The sequence below is a fragment of the Callithrix jacchus genome, chromosome 5, assembly GCF_049354715.1.
Source record: "Callithrix jacchus isolate 240 chromosome 5, calJac240_pri, whole genome shotgun sequence".
Classification (NCBI taxonomy): Eukaryota; Metazoa; Chordata; class Mammalia; order Primates; family Cebidae; genus Callithrix; species Callithrix jacchus.
The window spans coordinates 31,930,014-31,947,941 of record NC_133506.1 but is presented as its reverse complement, the minus strand read 5'-3'; the positions used below and the strand labels follow the sequence as shown (position 1 = coordinate 31,947,941).

General features: G+C 53.0%; 1 protein-coding gene across 8 annotated transcripts in view; it reads right to left on the bottom strand.

Moving 5' to 3' along the window:
* Positions 1–6,399: 6,399 nt before the first annotated feature.
* The window catches only part of ENTPD6 (ectonucleoside triphosphate diphosphohydrolase 6), a 33,941-nt gene continuing 22,412 nt past the window's right edge, over positions 6,400–17,928 (bottom strand). For 4 of the 8 annotated variants that reach the window (XM_035298527.3, XM_035298529.3, XM_035298526.3 and 1 more), the window contains 6 exons: positions 17,192–17,256; positions 13,116–13,217; positions 11,502–11,642; positions 10,361–10,417; positions 9,274–9,386; positions 6,400–9,088 (listed from right to left, as the gene is read on the bottom strand). In XM_035298527.3, the coding sequence (XP_035154418.2) occupies positions 8,990–9,088; positions 9,274–9,386; positions 10,361–10,417; positions 11,502–11,642; positions 13,116–13,217; positions 17,192–17,256 (577 nt within the window). In that variant the 3' untranslated portion in view covers positions 6,400–8,989. The remainder of the gene's footprint in view (positions 9,089–9,273; positions 9,387–10,360; positions 10,418–11,501; positions 11,643–13,115; positions 13,218–17,191; positions 17,257–17,928) is intronic. The other 4 variants (XM_078371578.1, XM_078371580.1, XM_035298530.3 and 1 more) reach the window with 1 other exon arrangement.

Below are 17,928 nucleotides of genomic sequence, written 5' to 3'. Positions count from 1 at the left end.
CTGTAAAGACACTTGCACAGGATGGTCACGGAAGCCTCATTCATTAAAGCCCCAACCAGGAAACCGCCCAGGTGCCTATGAACAGGCAGATGAAGAAACAAAGTGTGGTATATTGAAATAACTGATTCCTATTCAGCAGTGGAAAGGAACAAGCTGCACATCTCCAGCTGCATGAATCTTATAAACATCTTGCTTAGCCGAAAGCCAGCACTCAAGAGCAGACACTGGATGATGTCATTTAGTTTTTATTCATTTTTTCCCTCAGTAATAAACGGCAAGCGGATGATGCCACTTATGTATCGTTCCAGAACGAGTGACGGTAATATGTCATGACGGACATCAGAGAGGGGCTGTTAGAGTCCTTGGGCAGGGGACGCTCAGAATCTTCGGGGGTAATAGAAATGTTCTCTATTTTGATGGGGGTGTGAGCCACATGGGTACATGCATTTGACAAAATGATTTGAACTGTACACCTAAGATCTGTGTGTTCTGTTACATGAAAATGATGGCTCAGTAAGAAAATATTCTTGGAAAAACGTAGGGCCGAGGGCCCCACAGGGTCGTGGGGTGTCCGTTATGCTGTGCTCAGGCGCAGGATCTGAGAAATAAAGAGGCAGGACACAGAAGTACAAGGGAAACGCAGCTGGGCTCCAGGGGCCACGCCACCTATGAGCGGAGTCAGGCGAGGCCCCAAATGTCCAGAAGTGTATTTATTGTGTATAGGTGAGGGGGAGGGCAGTGAGTGAAATCATCTTTAAGGATAGTGATAAAGTCATGAGCAATAAAACAAGGGGTCCATCCCCATTAGGTCACCGAGGCCAGGAGGTGGACGGTGCGGAGCAAGGGGTCCATTCCCATTAGGTCATCGAGGCACGGGCCGTGTGCAGTAGGGGGTCCACCCCCATTAGGTCACTGAGGCACGGAGGTGGGCTGTGCACAGTGAAGAGGGTGCAGTGAGCAATACCTCTAACTATGGGCAAGCTACTTCTAAGATTTATAGGAGGATGCTTTAAGTCACACAGCAGTGACAGAGCTGTCAGGGTTACCGCCACCTACTGGCAGCTTCCAATGGGTTCTATGGGAAGATGCTTTTCAAGCAGCACAGTAGCAAGAGCTGGTAAAGTTCACAGTCACCAAGGTGCGATTATCCGAAAGGGTTTTGAGCCCTGGGATGCTCGAGGGATTGCCGGTCTGAGGGCGGCCTTCCACAGAACTGGAGCAAGGTCCTACAGCTCCTTTGTGAGGAGAAGTGGCTCTCGCCCCAAGCCTGCCATACACAGGGTGTCTTTATGATAATGAACGCCACCGCCTGGGCCGTGGGTTCTTGTCCTGGCATAACTGCTTTCCCTTAAATCATGCTCTGCACTGTGTCTGCTCCAGACATTCCTCCGACTGTAAGCTGCTTATTCCTTATTTCATGCTCTGCACTGTGTCTCCTCTAGGCATTTCTCCAGTTATGAACCAAGATAGAGGGAAATAACTGAGTGGTGGCAGATTTTCTTTAGGCACGCATGCTAAGAACATGATTATATATAGAGGATTACATAAAGGGAAATAACTGAGTAGTAACACTATAAACTGAGATAATCTCCGAGCCCTAATTCTATAAACTCATATATGATTATATAAAGGATTATATAAAAGGAAATAACTGAGTGGTAACACTATAAACCGAGATATTCTTCAGGCCTTCATTATGCCGGGATTCTGCTTGGCTCTCCTTCCTCGGTGCCTTTATGGGGGTTACCCACAGAAAAACACCCCTTGCTAAGTCCCAGTAAAACCCAGAGAGAGCGAGAGTGACTCAAAACCCATCGGGCAGGGGCCGTGGCCACCCTGGGCCTCGCAGAGCAGGAGGGATTCCAGCAGAGGCTTCGAGCCCAGTGTGATTTGTCCCAGGGGAAGAAAGGAAGGCTCCCGGTGAAAGCCTGTTTGCTCTGCCCAAGCGTTTCACCTCGCCTGTTTGGCTTGGGTGGAGTCCAGCCAGGCGCACCCACTGAGAAAACAGAAGAGGATCACGGGTTGCTCTAGGAAATGCCGGGGTGCGGGTGTGGAGGAGGACCAATGCCCCCAGTGTGGGGATCTCAATTCCCTTTCTTTGTCCAGGCAACCTCCTATCACTCCAAAGGGGGCTGAGGACGCCCCCCATGCCCCGCACCAGGGCAACACGCTGGACTTGGGTTCACCGGCGAACGAGCAGATCTCATGCCCCTCTCAGCGTCTAAGCTGAGACAAGGACAAGGTTGAAAAAAGTCTAACATCTCAAAAGACAAGAGAAGGTCATCTGCTCGCAGACAAGAACTCGCTTTACCTCAAGGGAACTTTCTGGAGGAAACCTATTGTTTTCAGACTGTTGCCTTCCAGAGTTCGAGTCTTCATTTTTCAAACTGCTTTACTGAGACATAATTTTTGTACCAGAAAGCCACCTGTTTGGGTGCACAAGTCCACGGTTTATAGTACCTTTATGAAGTGTGTGACCAGGCCATTTCACATTAATGCAATCATACCCTATGGGGCCCTTTGCATCTAGCTTTTTTCACCTTAGCATAATGTTTCCAAGGTGTACCGTGTTATAGTGGGGGTCAGAAATTCAGTTCTTTTAAGGCTGAATACTATGCAATGTCTGGAGACTCAGTAACAAGAAAATCATTTGAAATCTCTTAATGTACAGAAAGCTGAGAACCCTGGTATTATACAGGAACTCTCACACACTGCTCATGGGAGTGTAAAATGTTATAGCTGTGTGGGAAAATCGCTTGGTAGGTTCTTATAAAGTTAAACATACACATGCCATATAACCCAGCTACTCTGCCTTTAGATATTCATCCAAAAGAAATAAAAACATATGCCTGTAAAGACACTTGCACAGGATGGTCACGGAAGCCTCATTCATTAAAGCCCCAACCAGGAAACCGCCCAGGTGCCTATGAACAGGAAAACTCTTCCTGGTTTTTTGTTTGTTTGTTTCTGAGAGTCTTGCTTTGCCCCACAGGTTGGAGTGCACTGGCACGATCTCGGCTCACTGCAACCTCCACCTCCCTCTGCCTCCCAGGTTCAAGTGATTCTTGTGCCTCAGCCTCTCAAGTAGTGGGGATTACAGGCATGGGCCATCAAGCCTGGCTAATTTTTATATTTTTAATAGAGACAGCATTTCACCATGTTGGCCAGGCTGTTCTCAAATTCCTGGCCTCAAATGATCCACCTGCCTTGGCCTCCCAAAGTGCTGGGATTTCAGGCACGAGCCACTGCATCCAGCCTCTCCCCATTGCTTTATTTATTTAGAGATGCAGTCTTGCTCTGTTGCCCAGGCTGGAGTTCAGTGGTGCAATCTTGGCTCACTGCAATCTCTGCCTTCTGGGTTCAAGCAATTCTCCTGCCTCAGCCTCCCAAGTAGCTGGGATTATAGGCACCTGCCACCACCACACCTGGCTAATTTTTCTATTTTTAGTAGAGACAGGGTTTCACCATATTGGCCAGCCTGGTCTTGAATTCTTGACCTTGTGATCTGCCTGCCTGGGCCTCCCAAAAGGTTGGGATTACAGGTGTGAACCACTGTGCCTGGCCTCCCTGTTGCTCACGCCTATAATCCCAGCACTTTGGGAGGCTGAGTCTGGCGGATCATCTGAGGTTGGGAGTTTGAGATGAGCTTGACCAACATGGAGAAACCCCGTCTCTACTAAAAATACAAAAATTAGCTTGGTGTGGTGGCGCATGCCTGTAATCCCAGCTACTCGGGAGGCTGAGGCAGGAGAATTGCTTAAATCTGGGAGGTGGAGTTTGCAGTGAGCTGAGATTGTGCCACTGCACTCCAGCCTGTGCAAGAAGAAAAGAAAAAAAAAATCCACACAGGCCTCTGAGCTGGGGCATTTTTATTTACGAAGCCATGTGATCCCTGGCTGTCCTCCCTGGTGGGTCTGGAGGAACAACATCTCCATGCCAGCTGAGCACTAGACCCTCTTGGAAGCTGTATTTAGAGCCATCCCACCACCCTGTGCTGTGCCTCAGGGTGCCTCTGGGCTCTCCTGACCTCTACAGCGGCTTGTTGAGACAGGACGCCTTACAGGGGGATGTCTGCTTCTGAACCACGTAAATCATGTGGCAGATACTAAGATTCACAAGGCTGCACTTAAGCTCTTAAACGGAAACTTTTATCCACTGAATCAGTAACAAGGAAAATAATCAGAGGCTGTCAAAGTGATAAAGGCGCAGTGAGGCCTAGAGGGAGTTACTATTTCTCTCGACCGACCGTGTCACTATTTTTGTAAGCATTACAAGCACACTGTTCTGGAGCTGGCTGCAGAGACCTGCCTTTAATAACGAGCACATGGCCTGATGTGATGAGGAAACATGTCTCCGGAGACACTTGCCATGTCAGGAGGCAAGGTGGCCCACTGTTTTGGGTGCAGGAAGCCTGCAGAACCGGGTCTCAGGGGTCCAGTAGGTCCCCAAGCTCCTGCAGGCCTGCTGCTCTTGGCGGCAGGACGGAGATGCATAGTACCTGCCTCGAAGCTGAGGATTCAATGACTGACCACACAACACATAGTCCAGCCTGCGTCATGGTTGACACACAGCAAGCACTCCACAAACACAACCACTGTTATTCATTTACAGTTAAGGAAGATATAATGTAAGTATGCTGACCTGACCATGATTTTAAAAATCATTTTCAAGGCGAATCCAAGAATCTGATGAGCGTGAGGGTGCTGGAAGAAGCTGACTCTAACCTCTCATTCATGCAGGTCCTTCCTCAAGCACTCAGATGCCCACAGGCGAAAGGGCACATCCCAAGGACACGCCAGGCTTAGCCCTGCACATTGGTCATTGCTTGAGTGAGAAATCCTACAGCAGTGTCCCTGTAACTCCTGCCGCCTCAGGAGCCACACGGCAAAGGCCAGCGTCTGACAATCCTTCAGGTAACAGTGAAGACACATCACATTCCTGTCCAGCCAAAAGTTCCTCATTGCAGGATGAACAGCTCCAGTTGTTTCAAACATGCCCCACATCTCGTGGCTTCCACATAGGTCATATTAAAAGCCTCTACCAGAGACTGCACGCCCAAGTGCGGCTCCTCAAAGACTTCGCCTGGGGACTCTGCTACTGATGGCTGTGACCTGTGTGCTCCTGAGAGCTCTGTCCTGGAACTGCCTCATTCTCATCATCTTTGATTTTATCCAAAAATGCTATTACCCCAGTCTGAATATCACATTTGCCTTTTTGTTTGTTTGAGATGAAGTCTCACTGTTGCCCAGGCTGGAGTGCAGTGGCTTGATCTCGGCTCTCTGCAACCTCCGCCTCCTGGGTTCCAGCAATTCTTGTGCTTCAGCCTCCCAAGTAGCTGGGATTATAGGAGTGCACCACCATGCCCCACTAATTTTTTTTGTATTTTTAGTAGAGATGGGTTTCACCATGTTGGCCAGGCTGGTCTCGAACTCCTGACCGCAGGTGATCTGCCCGCCTGCCCAGTAGCTGGTACTATAGGCACCCACTACCACGCCTGGCTAATTTTTGTATCTTCAGTAGAGATGGAGTTTCACCATCTTGGCTGTGAACTCCTGACTGGTGATCCATCCATCTCCGTACTCCAAAGTGCTGGGATTACAGGCGTGAGCCACTGTGCCTGGCCACATTTTCCTTCTGACAACCCTGAAATGGTTCTGAAAATAAAATGCACCCCGCAACAATGATTTGTTGCGCCCGAACATATTAAAAAACGTTAAGGTAGGGCATGGTGGCTCACACCTGTAATCCCATCACTTTGGGGTACCGAGATGGGTGGATCACCGGTCAGGAGTCCAAAGCCGAGATGGTGAAACTCCATCTCTACTAAAGATACAAAAATTAGCTGGGCGTGGTAGTGGGCGCCTATAGTCCCAGCTACTCAAGAGGATGAGGCAGGAGAATTGCTTGAACCTGGGAGGTGGACAGTGCAGTGACCTGAGATTGTGCCACCATACTTTAGCCTGGGTGACAGAACAAGACTCTCTCAAAATAAATATATAAATAAAAAACCAAAAAAAGGTTAAGAAACTAAAACTATAAAAATACCTTTCGGTTGACTTTTAAAACTATCTTTGTGGAGAAGCCTTCCTAATTATGACATGAAACCTGGAAGTCACAGATAAATTTATGTGAATATGCAAATTTGATCATATAAATAGGATTAGTTTAAATAAAAATAGTCATGTGCATTGAATAAAACACCACAAAGTAAAAAAGTGATCATAAAAAGGGGGAACATTTTGAACACACTATCACAATGGGCTAATTTCCTTAATAAATAAAGATCTACAATTAACAAAATAATGACAATCTTATAGAAAACTGGCAAGGCATAAGAGCAGATATTTCACAGAAATATAACAGATATACCACGTGAATTAGATCCAAGCACATTCAAACTACCAGTTAGCATTTTTTTAATCTGACAGAATGGTAACGATTAAACTTTTAGGACATGGGGGAGGCCAGCACCAGTGCTTGTCCAGCAGGATGGCGGAAACATGGCGATGTCTGCTTATGCCTTGAAACTTACTGCTCTGGGGACCTGCCACCCAGACACAGGGACTGCAGGACTGAGGCAACTCAGTGGGCAGCCATGGGTGCTAAGCGGCGTGGGGCACGCGGACAGGGGCAGCGTGTGAAGCGTGGACACGTCTAAGCTCATCAGCGCACACGTCCCGAGGGAACAGAACTTTCCAGCAATCCGTTTGCTTCTTTGTACCACGATGTGCCTGTGCAGCTATTTTTGACAAACGAATCTACTTCATTATCACAAAGACACTCAGAGAGAAATGACTTGCATAATTTGCTGGGCCCAGAAATATTCCATGACTTCTTTGGTGCACTTTTGGGAAACTTCCAGTTGTTTGCCTTATTCAGGCACGAGGTTACCGGCCTTCTTTAAATGGGCCAAATTGATTTTGGCTTTACCTTTATGCGTCTTCGACTCTCAGCCTCCGGAGTTCTTTAAATATTTAAACTGGTGTATATCATGGAAGTAAAGGCACTGGCGGGGACCCAGCCCAGGCGGGGGAGGCAAGTGTGGGGAGGACAGGCCTTCTAACGCCCACCAGAAGAAAGCTTCCTAGCCCTAGTCCTAATGCGACTTTTGACTCATTGAGGGACCATCTCTCCTGCTCTCTTTCTCAGCCTGTGTCATACGCTGACCTCCAGACATTTACATTTTGGGGAGACTGCTAGGCAGAGAATAGCTGGCTCCAGTTCTGTGAGGGGTTCATTCCTGTCCCAGGGTCTCCCTGCAGCCTCCAGGGTTGGGGCTGCACTGGGTTGTGCAGCGTGGCCATCCTCCCTTCCTCCCTTCCTGAATGCCCTGCAGGCTTACAGCTGCTCCGACCTCAGGAAGGTTTCCGTCTGGACCCCTCTCCTGCACCTGCCCACTAGGAGGCCCCAGCTCTTGGAGGGAGGAAACTGTTCCTCTTTTTGTCTTTCGTCCTTTCCTGCTCTGCGCCGGCCTCAACTACGTGGCTCTGTCAGCATTCGCTGCAGCCCTGGGAGGCCCTAGGACCATATCCTGTCCTCCTATTGCAGTTGGTCAGGGGGCTTCAGGCACAAGCACTCAGGGCATGGGCTAGTCTGCAGTTTCCCCAGCATGTGATGCTTGTGGGACACTTCCAGACCAAAACCGGATCTTTGCTGAACACAATGACGTGGGGACTTACAGCTCACCCAAGGTGATGTGCCCAGGCCTCACCTGGCTGTGCTGTGGGTGGCTGGACTGGCAGGGGAGGAGCTCTGTGCTAAACAGATGCTGGGAGGGCCAGGGCCACCAGTCAGAACCCTCCCCAGCCCCAGCCTCCAGGGGTCCTCCACTGCTATGTCCTCAGAAGGGATGGTGACCGGACTGGAAATATGCCGACCCCTCTGCCAGCCCCTTTGGCAGTTTTTCTAAGCTTCAGTAAACAGGGATCTCAGGTGCCCGGTGGACAAGTGCTGCTGTCGCTCACCGAGAGGAATTCCAGAGGGGAAACCCCGTCAACCTTTTATTGGGAATGGAACACATGAGGTTCGGCTTGTGCCAAGCGCTGTACATTCACTGAAGCAACGTGGCAAGGCTGGGCCCTGGCACCCACGCTGCACCGAGAGCGCGGTTCTGGGACCGCAGCTCGGCTGACCCAGACACGGCCCTGGCTGGGCGGCAACGGCTCACAGTAGCGATACATTCACAGGACACAGTCAGTGTCCACAAAAGGGGGCTCAGAACACAGTTTCTACACGATCACTTGGCACCCACAGGACAGGGATGTCGCTCAAGCAGCACGGCCGTAAATCGTTGACAGCAGCCCAGGCCCTGCAGCCTCCCATGCTGGGAGACTCCCTGAAGGGCAGGCACCTGCCATCCATAAGGAGGTGTCTCCCTCCATTGGTTAACCCAAAACCACACAAGGTGTGAGGAGAGCAGGCCTCTGGGTGAACTCACACTCACACCCAAGGAAGAGGCAAACACACTCAAGTCCAGAGTCCACAGTGGTGCTGCCCAGACCCACCGTCCTGCTGTCAGTAACCTTCCCCTAGCAGCCAGGACAGCTTGCTCCATCTCCCAGACTCTCGTGGGAAGGGGAGCTCTGCCCTGGGGAGGAATCCGACAGGATGGGAGACAAAACAAGAGTCCCATAACAGGGACACACACAGCAGCAGCCACAGCCCCGCAGACGAGGCACAGGGATGGGACAGGTGGGGAGCCACACTGCGACCTCAGTGTGTGCCCATGGTTCTGTCCTTCTGCCCACCTGGAGCCCAGGCAGACAGGTGGTATTGGGCAGGGCCCAGGTCCAGACACTGCCCCCAGCCCTCTGGCCAGATGTGACTGGGAGAGGCTGATGCCAGGGCAGCATCAGGCCTTCTGGAAGTCCCAGGGCCAGCATGTAGAAAGTGCCACCGAAGCCCATACTGTGGCTTCTCAGGATAAAGTCATGTACAGGACAGGAGGGTTTATGCAGACCACCGTTGATGGGGACGGGTGGCTCGGCCACTACGAGGCTGGACTCTTCTGTCTGTTCAGGGAGTCGATGTAATGAAAAATGGCCCCCAGAGCCCAGCTGGTCTCAACATTGTTGATTTTCCGAGTGAGCTTGAAAAGACAGAGAGGTGGGGAGAGGGACCATCACACAGACAGGAAAGGCTTGTACATCGGGAGGCTGCGGCTCCTTGGAAGCCAGGCATGGGCTGGGGTGACATGAGCCCAGCAACCGGAAAAGCGGTTGCAGGCCCCTCTCTCCATAAAGGGGCTGGGGCGTGCCCTGAGGACACCCTTACCTTCAGCACTTTGCTCCTGGGAAAGCCGAACTCCTGGAGCAGCAGGGTGACGTAGGTGAGGTCCATGCACGCGAAGGGGCTGCGCTGCGGCTGCGTCTCCAGGGTCTGACACACTGGGGATGAGATGCACCCCATTAGGCTCCGGGTGACTCCCTCCCCAGGACAGAGGGGCAAGTGCAGACCCCAATTCCACCCACTCCAGATTCACAGACAAGGCTGCAGCTGAGTGCAGAGGTGCCAAATGCATAGCACAGGCAGGTGGGAGGCAGCCCTGGCTGCTACCGTCTGGGCTCCACAGCGACCTGCCCACCTGGTGCTGGGCCACATTTCTGCATCGAAGACCCTGGACATTTCTCCCAGATGCCAACCTGAATAAAACCTAAGCTTTCTGGGGAAAGAAAACACCAAAGCCAGCTTAGAACAATCCACTCCTGCTCTTGAGGAAGGGCAAATCCACCAAGAGCCATCCTGGGATTCTGCCTGAAGCCTTTTCCTGCTAGAGCAGAGTTGTGGATACCCAGTGTCCATGGTCACGAATAGGAAAATGACACAAAAGCTTTAAAAAAGCACTTTTGGGGGAGGGGAAGGGTAGCAGTTTTTCTGGAAAGATGTACAAGGTTGAGCTCTTTGGACCTGCACACCCGGAAGGATAAAAGAGCATGAGATGTTCACCAAGGCTCGGCCGCCGGGCTGGGCGTCCGGAGACAGCGGAGGGATGAGGTGTGTGGCGCAGGGTCTTCTGGGCTAATCATCTGCAACCCCAGGGACAGCCCTCCACCCCCACATCCCTGGCTCCACTCTGTAGGGCCTCGGCTTCTTTAGGGTCATGTGACAATCATGAACTTACTGGGGAAATCACTTTTAGGGTTACCCTAGCAGCAGCAAAATGGCATCAGAGGAGGGGGAATCAAGGAACCTGGTTCCTCATGACCCCATGAGGGTGGGACGAGGATAGTGGCCTTTTTCCAGCTGGGGCCGCCAAGGCCCTTGCCTGTGGCCACCATTAGGAGGGGCTACACCCAGGAGAGTCGGGGCCAGTGCCTGCATCTTAAGTGTCATGGGCGACTGTCCCTGCAGTGTCACTCACCGTACTTGGCGGCGATCTCAAAGTCCCCCACCACCAGGCTGCCTCCCTTCTCTGCATCTGTTGGAGATACAACACCCAGTCTGCAAGAGCACTGCGAGGCCAGCAGTGCTGCAGAGATGTGAAGCTAGAATGGTGAACACTGGCCCCAGAGCCCCAAGGTGCTGACTGGCTTCCGAGACAGGCCCTGTAGCTGCAGGGGGCCACCCATGTGTGCTGAAGGTGGCTTCTGGTTGACACGCCATGTGGTGGGCACGGGGGCTGAGAGGGTCACCCCACATCCCAACCCTGCCGTGTCCCTCAAAAAAGCTTACCAGGAACCCGGGACCTCAAATTGAGTAAAATCTCAAGTTTAAGTTCAGAAAAATGAAATGGGAATGTTTCCTGAAGCCATAGCACTGGTATGTTTCCCAAATGTTAAAAAAAAAGGACTTAAAAAATAAAGTGAGGGATGGTTTATGGTGGCCTTCCATCTTGACCACCCACCTTCCACCCAGGCCAGGATGGAGACCTGCCAGAGGCCATGGGACCAGAGGGCCAGCACCATGACATCAGCTTCTGATTTGAAACTGTTTTTATCCCTCTCGCAGGGCATACGTTCTGCTGTTCTCACCACAACAGTGACTCTGCAACCCCTTCAGAGTCCCCACAGCCTGATGGCCACCAGCCTTGGCCAACTCCGAATACCCTTTTCTGGCCTGATCTGGCTTCCTGGGCTGGGCAGGGGGAGTCAGAGAGAGTCTACATTCAGTGAGGTGATCTCTCCCATGGGGACAGGGCAGCCACCCGCAGGCCCCAGGAGGCCTCCTGTAGCCAGTGCTACAAGGTGGGGCAGAGCAGCTGAGTCTGAGACAATGTGAGTCAGTGGAGGGAAGGACCTGCCCTCCAGCAGGAACTGGAATCAACAGCAAGTCACCAGCCACAAGGTTTCACTGAAGGGTTCAAAAACTGATCCATCTATAAAAAGGGGACTTCTTGCTATTCAGGATGAGACGCCTTCTCAAATCTACTTCTGGCCTCTTGTGGGGATGCGACAACAGGGTTGCTCACCTGCCACCAGCCCTCTGCCTCAAGCAGCACACACCCTCCGCCCCTGCCCTTCCCTGCCCTGACCTTCCTGGTCAGCCCATCTAGGCCCCCTTACCTATGAGCCCCACGCCGGCTGCAAGGTCGTAATAGTAGGAGAAAGCATAGAAGTCCACATGCTTCACTTCCTCCGTCCTGTGCACTCTGTTTCGAAGGACCTCCGACACTCTGGTGGCACATAGCTCATGCAGGTTTGCCGCTGGGGACAAGCACATGGCTGGCAGTCAGCGGGATCTGATCACTGAGGCCTCACAGCTGCTCAGGGTCCATCCTACGGGACTTGAGACCCTGACCTGAATTGTCAGGAAAGGCAGGTCTAGAAGCCCCTAAGACCCCACCCCAAGTTGGGGCTGCTCCCCCGACAGGTCAAGAGAAGCCCTCAGGAGCCAGGTCACTGCTGGTTCCGGCCAGCAGGGAGCAAAGACCGTGGGCACCAAGGCAGCTGCAGTCCTGGACTCTGAGAAGGAGGCTGCTGACGCCTGACACCAGCCGGCCTCTGGCCTGTTGGGACCATCTGCCCTGCATTTCCCCTCTGCCAGCCCTGTGTCCTACTTCCTCAGTGGGGCCTGCACCCTCCCTATGTCACAGATGAGGAAGTGGAGGCCCACCTCACTTGCCAAGCTCTCACAGCTGTGGGTAGAGCAGAAACAGAGGACCCCAGAGGCCAATGGACTGCGTGGTCGTCTGAGGGCGCTTGTTCGCCCCACGCCTCTACCCGGCCTCCCCAGTTCTGCTCCACCAGACCCCGTCCAGAGTTCCTGTGGTCGACAGACCCATGCCCCAGCCCTTCGACCTCATTTCCTCCTGCTGTCCCTTGCCAAGTCACACCACCTCCTCCTCATTCATTAAACACAGTAGCTGCCAGAGGGCCCAGGGTTATGCTATTGCACACCCTGGGGTGCTGCTGCTTCAGATCTGCGCAGCTTCTCTCAACCTCCTCCTGTCTCAGATCCCATGTCACCCCACGAGGCTGTCCTTGGCTGTCCTAGTCACAGCTGCCATCACCCTCTCAGACCCCCACCCCTGTGTTAGTTCTCCTGGAAGGCCTTTCCGATGAACTTCACTGGCTGGCTCCTCCTGTGGGACGTGGCTGGCTGGTCCTGCTGTGCCTGGTGTGGGCCCCTGGCACGTACACCAGTGGGTGACCGAGTTGCAGGGACCTGCACGTTGGCTGAAGGCAACCCCTCATGCCCAGTGCCCAGTCTGAGAGTGGTGTTTGAACATTTCTCTCAGAAGAAACTGCAAGGGCGCAGAGCACCAGAGCCTGCCCAGAGCCAGTGGGAGAGTGGGCTCCATGGCCTCGAACAGGACGGTGGGGAGCAGATCCTCCCTCTACACAGAGTGCCTGGGCCCCCAGCCCCAGCCCTGCATCTCAGCCCCGAGCTGGCCCAGTCCTTCTTCCCTATAGTCCTGTTAGGAAATCAGCCCTCAGGAGGAAGCTTCTGCTGACAGACAGGGGAGCACGGAGCAGAGGCTGAGGGAGGGAGCCGCTCAGCACAGGCATAGGCCGCCTGCAGCTGAACCACCCCCACTTCCATGGCAGGTGCAGGCTCTTCTGGGAGAGTTCGGGAGCCTCCCATGAAGCGTCCCATAGGTTGTGGGAAAGGCATCGGGGAGGGGAGGCTGCCACTTTCACCCTCAGAAGCCAAAAAGCAGCAAATCCCCCCCATACCTGTTTTCTGACCCGAAATCCTGTATGTGACTTCGGCATGTTCCCATTCTCCTTTGAAACTGGGAGACAAGCAAGGGCTGACCAACTCCTTTCCATCCTCAGCTGAAACGGAGATTTAACAGGGAAGGAAAAAGGAAGGTACATCACCGCTGTGGACCAGAGCCCAGCCAGGAGTTGCAGAGGCCCTGGCTCGTCATGGGATGGGGGAACCTGAGTGGTGGCGGCTTCCAGGTTCACTGGGGAGGCAATATCTCCCTGGGAGGCTGCAGCAAAGCCTTATCCGCCAGGAAGCACACTGCTACCAGGACCACGCCCAGCTCACGGCCCTGGGCCAAGGGCTGTTCAGTCAATGTGATGACAGTCCTCTTAGGAGGAGAGCCATCATCACCCAGTTTTATAGGTGACTGAGGCTGTGAGTAGCTGGCAAGTTGGTGGCAGGGCCAGGACAAGTGCTGCCAAATGCCACCATGCCTTGAATGGAATCTGCTGCTCTAATACACATAAGCCGGGGGCTCAAAACCAGCAAAGGAAGTGTACTGGTCTCAGGGCTGGCCCCAGCATCACCCTCTAGGAGAGCAGGTTGCTGTCCCACCAAGAGGTGCTGGTCCCATTCCTGGACTCTGGCCTGGGCCTCCTGTCCTTGATGAAATGGGCAGGAAATGGGGGCCTCAAGGCAGCCTTCCTTTTTTGAAGCTGCCCAAAAGCAGCCCAGGCTGCTGTGCTGGGATGAGGCCATGTGGAAGAGTGTCCAGGTCTAGACAGCTGTACAGCCACAGGCACATGAGCAGAACCCCAGGACCCTAGCGGGGGTCTAGGCAGCCACCCAGCCACGGCATGTGCACAAACCCCCAGGACTGCAACGGAGGTGCCACCCAGATGAACCTTTGCAGTCAGCCGTGAGGTTCCAGCCGTGACTGCTGTGTGCTGTTCTTTCACTCTACTTGGGGCAGTCTGTTATGAGAGACTCATTCGCCTGGCTCCTCACAGCCTCCACATGTCCGAAACAGGCACTCTGCACAGCCTGACAAGAAAACCACGAGACCCTCCTGCTGTGCTGCTGGGTGGGAGAGGCCTCCGGGGCTGAGCCTCGACTCCCTGGAAACCACGAGGGGCAAAGACGTACCTGTCTTGTCTCACTGGCTAAATATTAGATGTTTTTTTGGTCCTAGAATGAGGGCTGCAGGTGTTTCTAAGACATGGACATGGTTTTTGTTTGCAACAAAAAAAATATCATTATGAAGATAAACACCAGGATTTGAAAGAAAAAACTGAAGCAGGGTGTGCATGGAAGATGGAAGTTCCATAACTGGAGCAGGTGTGAATGGAGGATGGAAGTTCCATAACTGCAGCAGGGTGTGCATGGGAGAATGGAAGTTCCATAACTGAAGAAGGGTGTGCATGGAGAATGGAAGTTCCATAACTGAAGCAGGTGTGCATGGAGAATGGAAGTTCCATAACTGGAGCAGGTGTGCATGGGAGAATGGAAGTTCCATAACTGGAGCAGGGTGTGCATGGAGAATGGAAGTTCCATAACTGGAGCAGGTGTGCATGGGAGAATGGAAGTTCCATAACTGGAGCAGGGTGTGCATGGGAGAATGGAAGTTCCATAACTGAAGCAGGTGTGCATGGAGAATGGAAGTTCCATAACTGGAGCAGGTGTGCATGGGAGAATGGAAGTTCCATAACTGGAGCAGGTGTGCATGGAGAATGGAAGTTCCATAACTGAAGCAGGTGTGCATGGAGAATGGAAGTTCCATAACTGGAGCAGGTGTGCATGGGAGAATGGAAGTTCCATAACTGAAGCAGGGTGTGCATGGAGAATGGAAGTTCCATAACTGAGGAAGGGTGTGCATGGAGGATGGAAGTTCCATAACTGAAGCAGGTGTGCATGGAGAATGGAAGTTCCATAACTGAAGAAGGGTGTGCATGGAGAATGGAAGTTCCATAACTGAAGCAGGTGTGCATGGAGGATGGAAGTTCCATAACTGGAGCAGGTGTGCATGGGAGAATGGAAGTTCCATAACTGAAGCAGGTGTGCATGGGAGAATGGAAGTTCCATAACTGGAGCAGGTGTGCATGGGAGAATGGAAGTTCCATTAATGAAGCAGGTGTGCATGGAGGATGGAAGTTCCATAACTGGAGCAGGGTGTGCACGGGAGAATGGAAGTTCCATAACTGAAGCAGGGCGTGCATGGGAGAATGGAAGTTCCATTAATGAAGCAGGTGTGCATGGAGGATGGAAGTTCCATAACTGGAGCAGGGTGTGCATGGGAGAATGGAAGTTCCATAACTGGAGCAGGTGTGCATGGGAGAATGGAAGTTCCATAACTGAAGCAGGGCGTGCATGGGAGAATGGAAGTTCCATAACTGAAGCAGGGTGTGCATGGGAGAATGGAAGTTCCATTAATGAAGCAGGTGTGCATGGAGGATGGAAGTTCCATAACTGGAGCAGGGTGTGCATGGGAGAATGGAAGTTCCATAACTGGAGCAGGTGTGCATGGAGGATGGAAGTTCCATAACTGAAGCAGGTGTGCATGGAGGATGGAAGTTCCATAACTGGAGCAGGTGTGCATGGAGAATGGAAGTTCCATAACTGGAGCAGGTGTGCATGGAGGATGGAAGTTCCATAACTGAAGCAGGTGTGCATGGAGGATGGAAGTTCCATAACTGGAGCAGGTGTGCATGGAGAATGGAAGTTCCATAACTGAAGCAGGTGTGCATGGGAGAATGGAAGTTCTATTGAACATCCTGCTCTGTCAGATACCGGGCCCTTGGAAGAGGTGGGCAGGGGTGCTGGGCCAGTAGGGTGGTGGGCGTCCAGAGATGGGCATTTGGCTGGAGCACAGGTGGGCGCTGATGAGCGCCTCATGCACACATCAGATACCAAGGCCTTGGGAAGGCCGCTATGGCCTGGTCAGTTCCATCAGGGAAAATAGGCGCCACCAGCCTCAGGGCTGAGTCCCCAGCCCTGAAGCAGGCCACAGCAATCCTGAGCTCTCCTGAGTGCCTGCCCACCATGACACCCATGGTGAGGAGCAGAGGCCCTGGCCCTGGCCTGGATGCAGGCTGCATCCCCAGGCCAACTCCAAACTGCACTTCTCAGGAAAAGCCTAGCTCACATTTCATGATTCTTCATGGAGCAAGAGAGGAGGGACATTCTTGCAAGTCTGGAATCATGAGTGAGAGAGAAAACCTTTCCCTGACAGCAAGAGTTCAGCACTCCCAGGGCCCTCTGGTGCTGTGTAGAGAACAAGGTCCTCTCTTCACATCCCTAGAGCTGGCTCCCAAAGTAGGGGATGAGTGTGCAGTTCCCCAGGTTCCTAGAACCCTCAGCTCAGTGCTTCAGAAGGAATTTCACCAGCATCTTTTTTTTTTTGAGTCGAAGTTTCACTCTTGTTACCCAGGCTGGAGTGCAATGGCTCGATCTCGGCTCACTGCAACCTCCGCCCCTCCTGGGTTCAAGCAATTCTCCTGCCTCAGCCTCCTGAGTAGCTGGGACTACAGGCGCGCGCCACCATGCCCAGCTAATTTTTGTATTTTTAGTAGAGACCAGGTTTCACCATGTTGACCAGGACAGTCTCAATCTCTTGACCTCGTGATCCACCAGCCTCGGCCTCCCAAAGTGCTGGGATTACAGGAGTGAGCCACTGCGCCCAGCCCCACCAGCATCTTTTAAACAACAGCTTGGGGCTGGGTGTGGTGGCTCATACCTATAATCCCAGCACTTTGGGAGGCTGAGGTGGGCAATCACTTGAGGGCAGGAGTTAGAGACCACCCTGCCCAACACGGTGAAACCCCATTTCTACTAAAAATACAAAAATTAGCTGGGCCAGGTATACCACCAACCTGGATTCGTGCCCCACCAGGGTGCCAGCAACAAGGTCAGCAGCACACCCCCCCTCACATGCCCTGGCCTGACCAGGTGCCCAGCATGCAGTGGGGCAGCAGCGGGGTAGGAGGGCAGAGGGACCTCTACTCCAGGGCCAAGCTGCTGCCCTCCCGAGGGGCTCCTTGTTCCCACTGACAATGGAGGGCAGAGGCAAAGAGAGGGGGCCCCAGGCAACATGTCCACTTACCAGGCTGCCCCTCCACGCCGCCCAGGATCGCCAGGCGTGCTGACATCAGCCCCAGCCCAAGGTAGCTGTGGGAATGACACCTCGGTGAGGGCGGGTGCCACAGCAGGCACAGGGCACAACACACTCACCACTGGGACCCAGCGCTAGTGGGGAAGGGGGAGCTCACAGCAAGGCAGTCAGTGAGCTTCTCTGCTCCTTCCAAAAGCCTCCTCTGTAGAGTTTAGGGGATTTAGCTAATTAATTCAACACATGGCAGGAGCTCATCCAGGAGCTGCAGACATGAACCCCAGTCTGGGATGCTCCTGCCTTATAAAAGAATTGACTGAAGGTGCCATGTGGCCATAGGGTGCACTCCTGCATGGCCCATGGCTCCTCCTACTTCTCAAATTTCCTCCAAAGCAGAACAGCATAAGCATGAAAGGAGAGATGTGATTAGAGTGTAGCTAATTAAAGGATGAAGGAGGAAGACAGAGGAGGAGGGAGGAGAGGGAGAGAGAGGTCCGGGTGGATTCTCAGCATGGGGATTCCGATCTGCCATCCATGAGCTCAAGAGGGCTGTGCGAGGCTCCAGGAGCTGCATGCCCCCACCCCCCACCCAGCAGCACTTCCCCACAGCACTTCCCCAGCCGGCAGCACTTCCCCAGCTGGCAGCACTTTCCCCACCCAGCAGCACTTCCCCACCCAGCAGCACTTCCCCACCCAGCAGCACTTCCCCATGGCACTTCCCCACCCAGCAG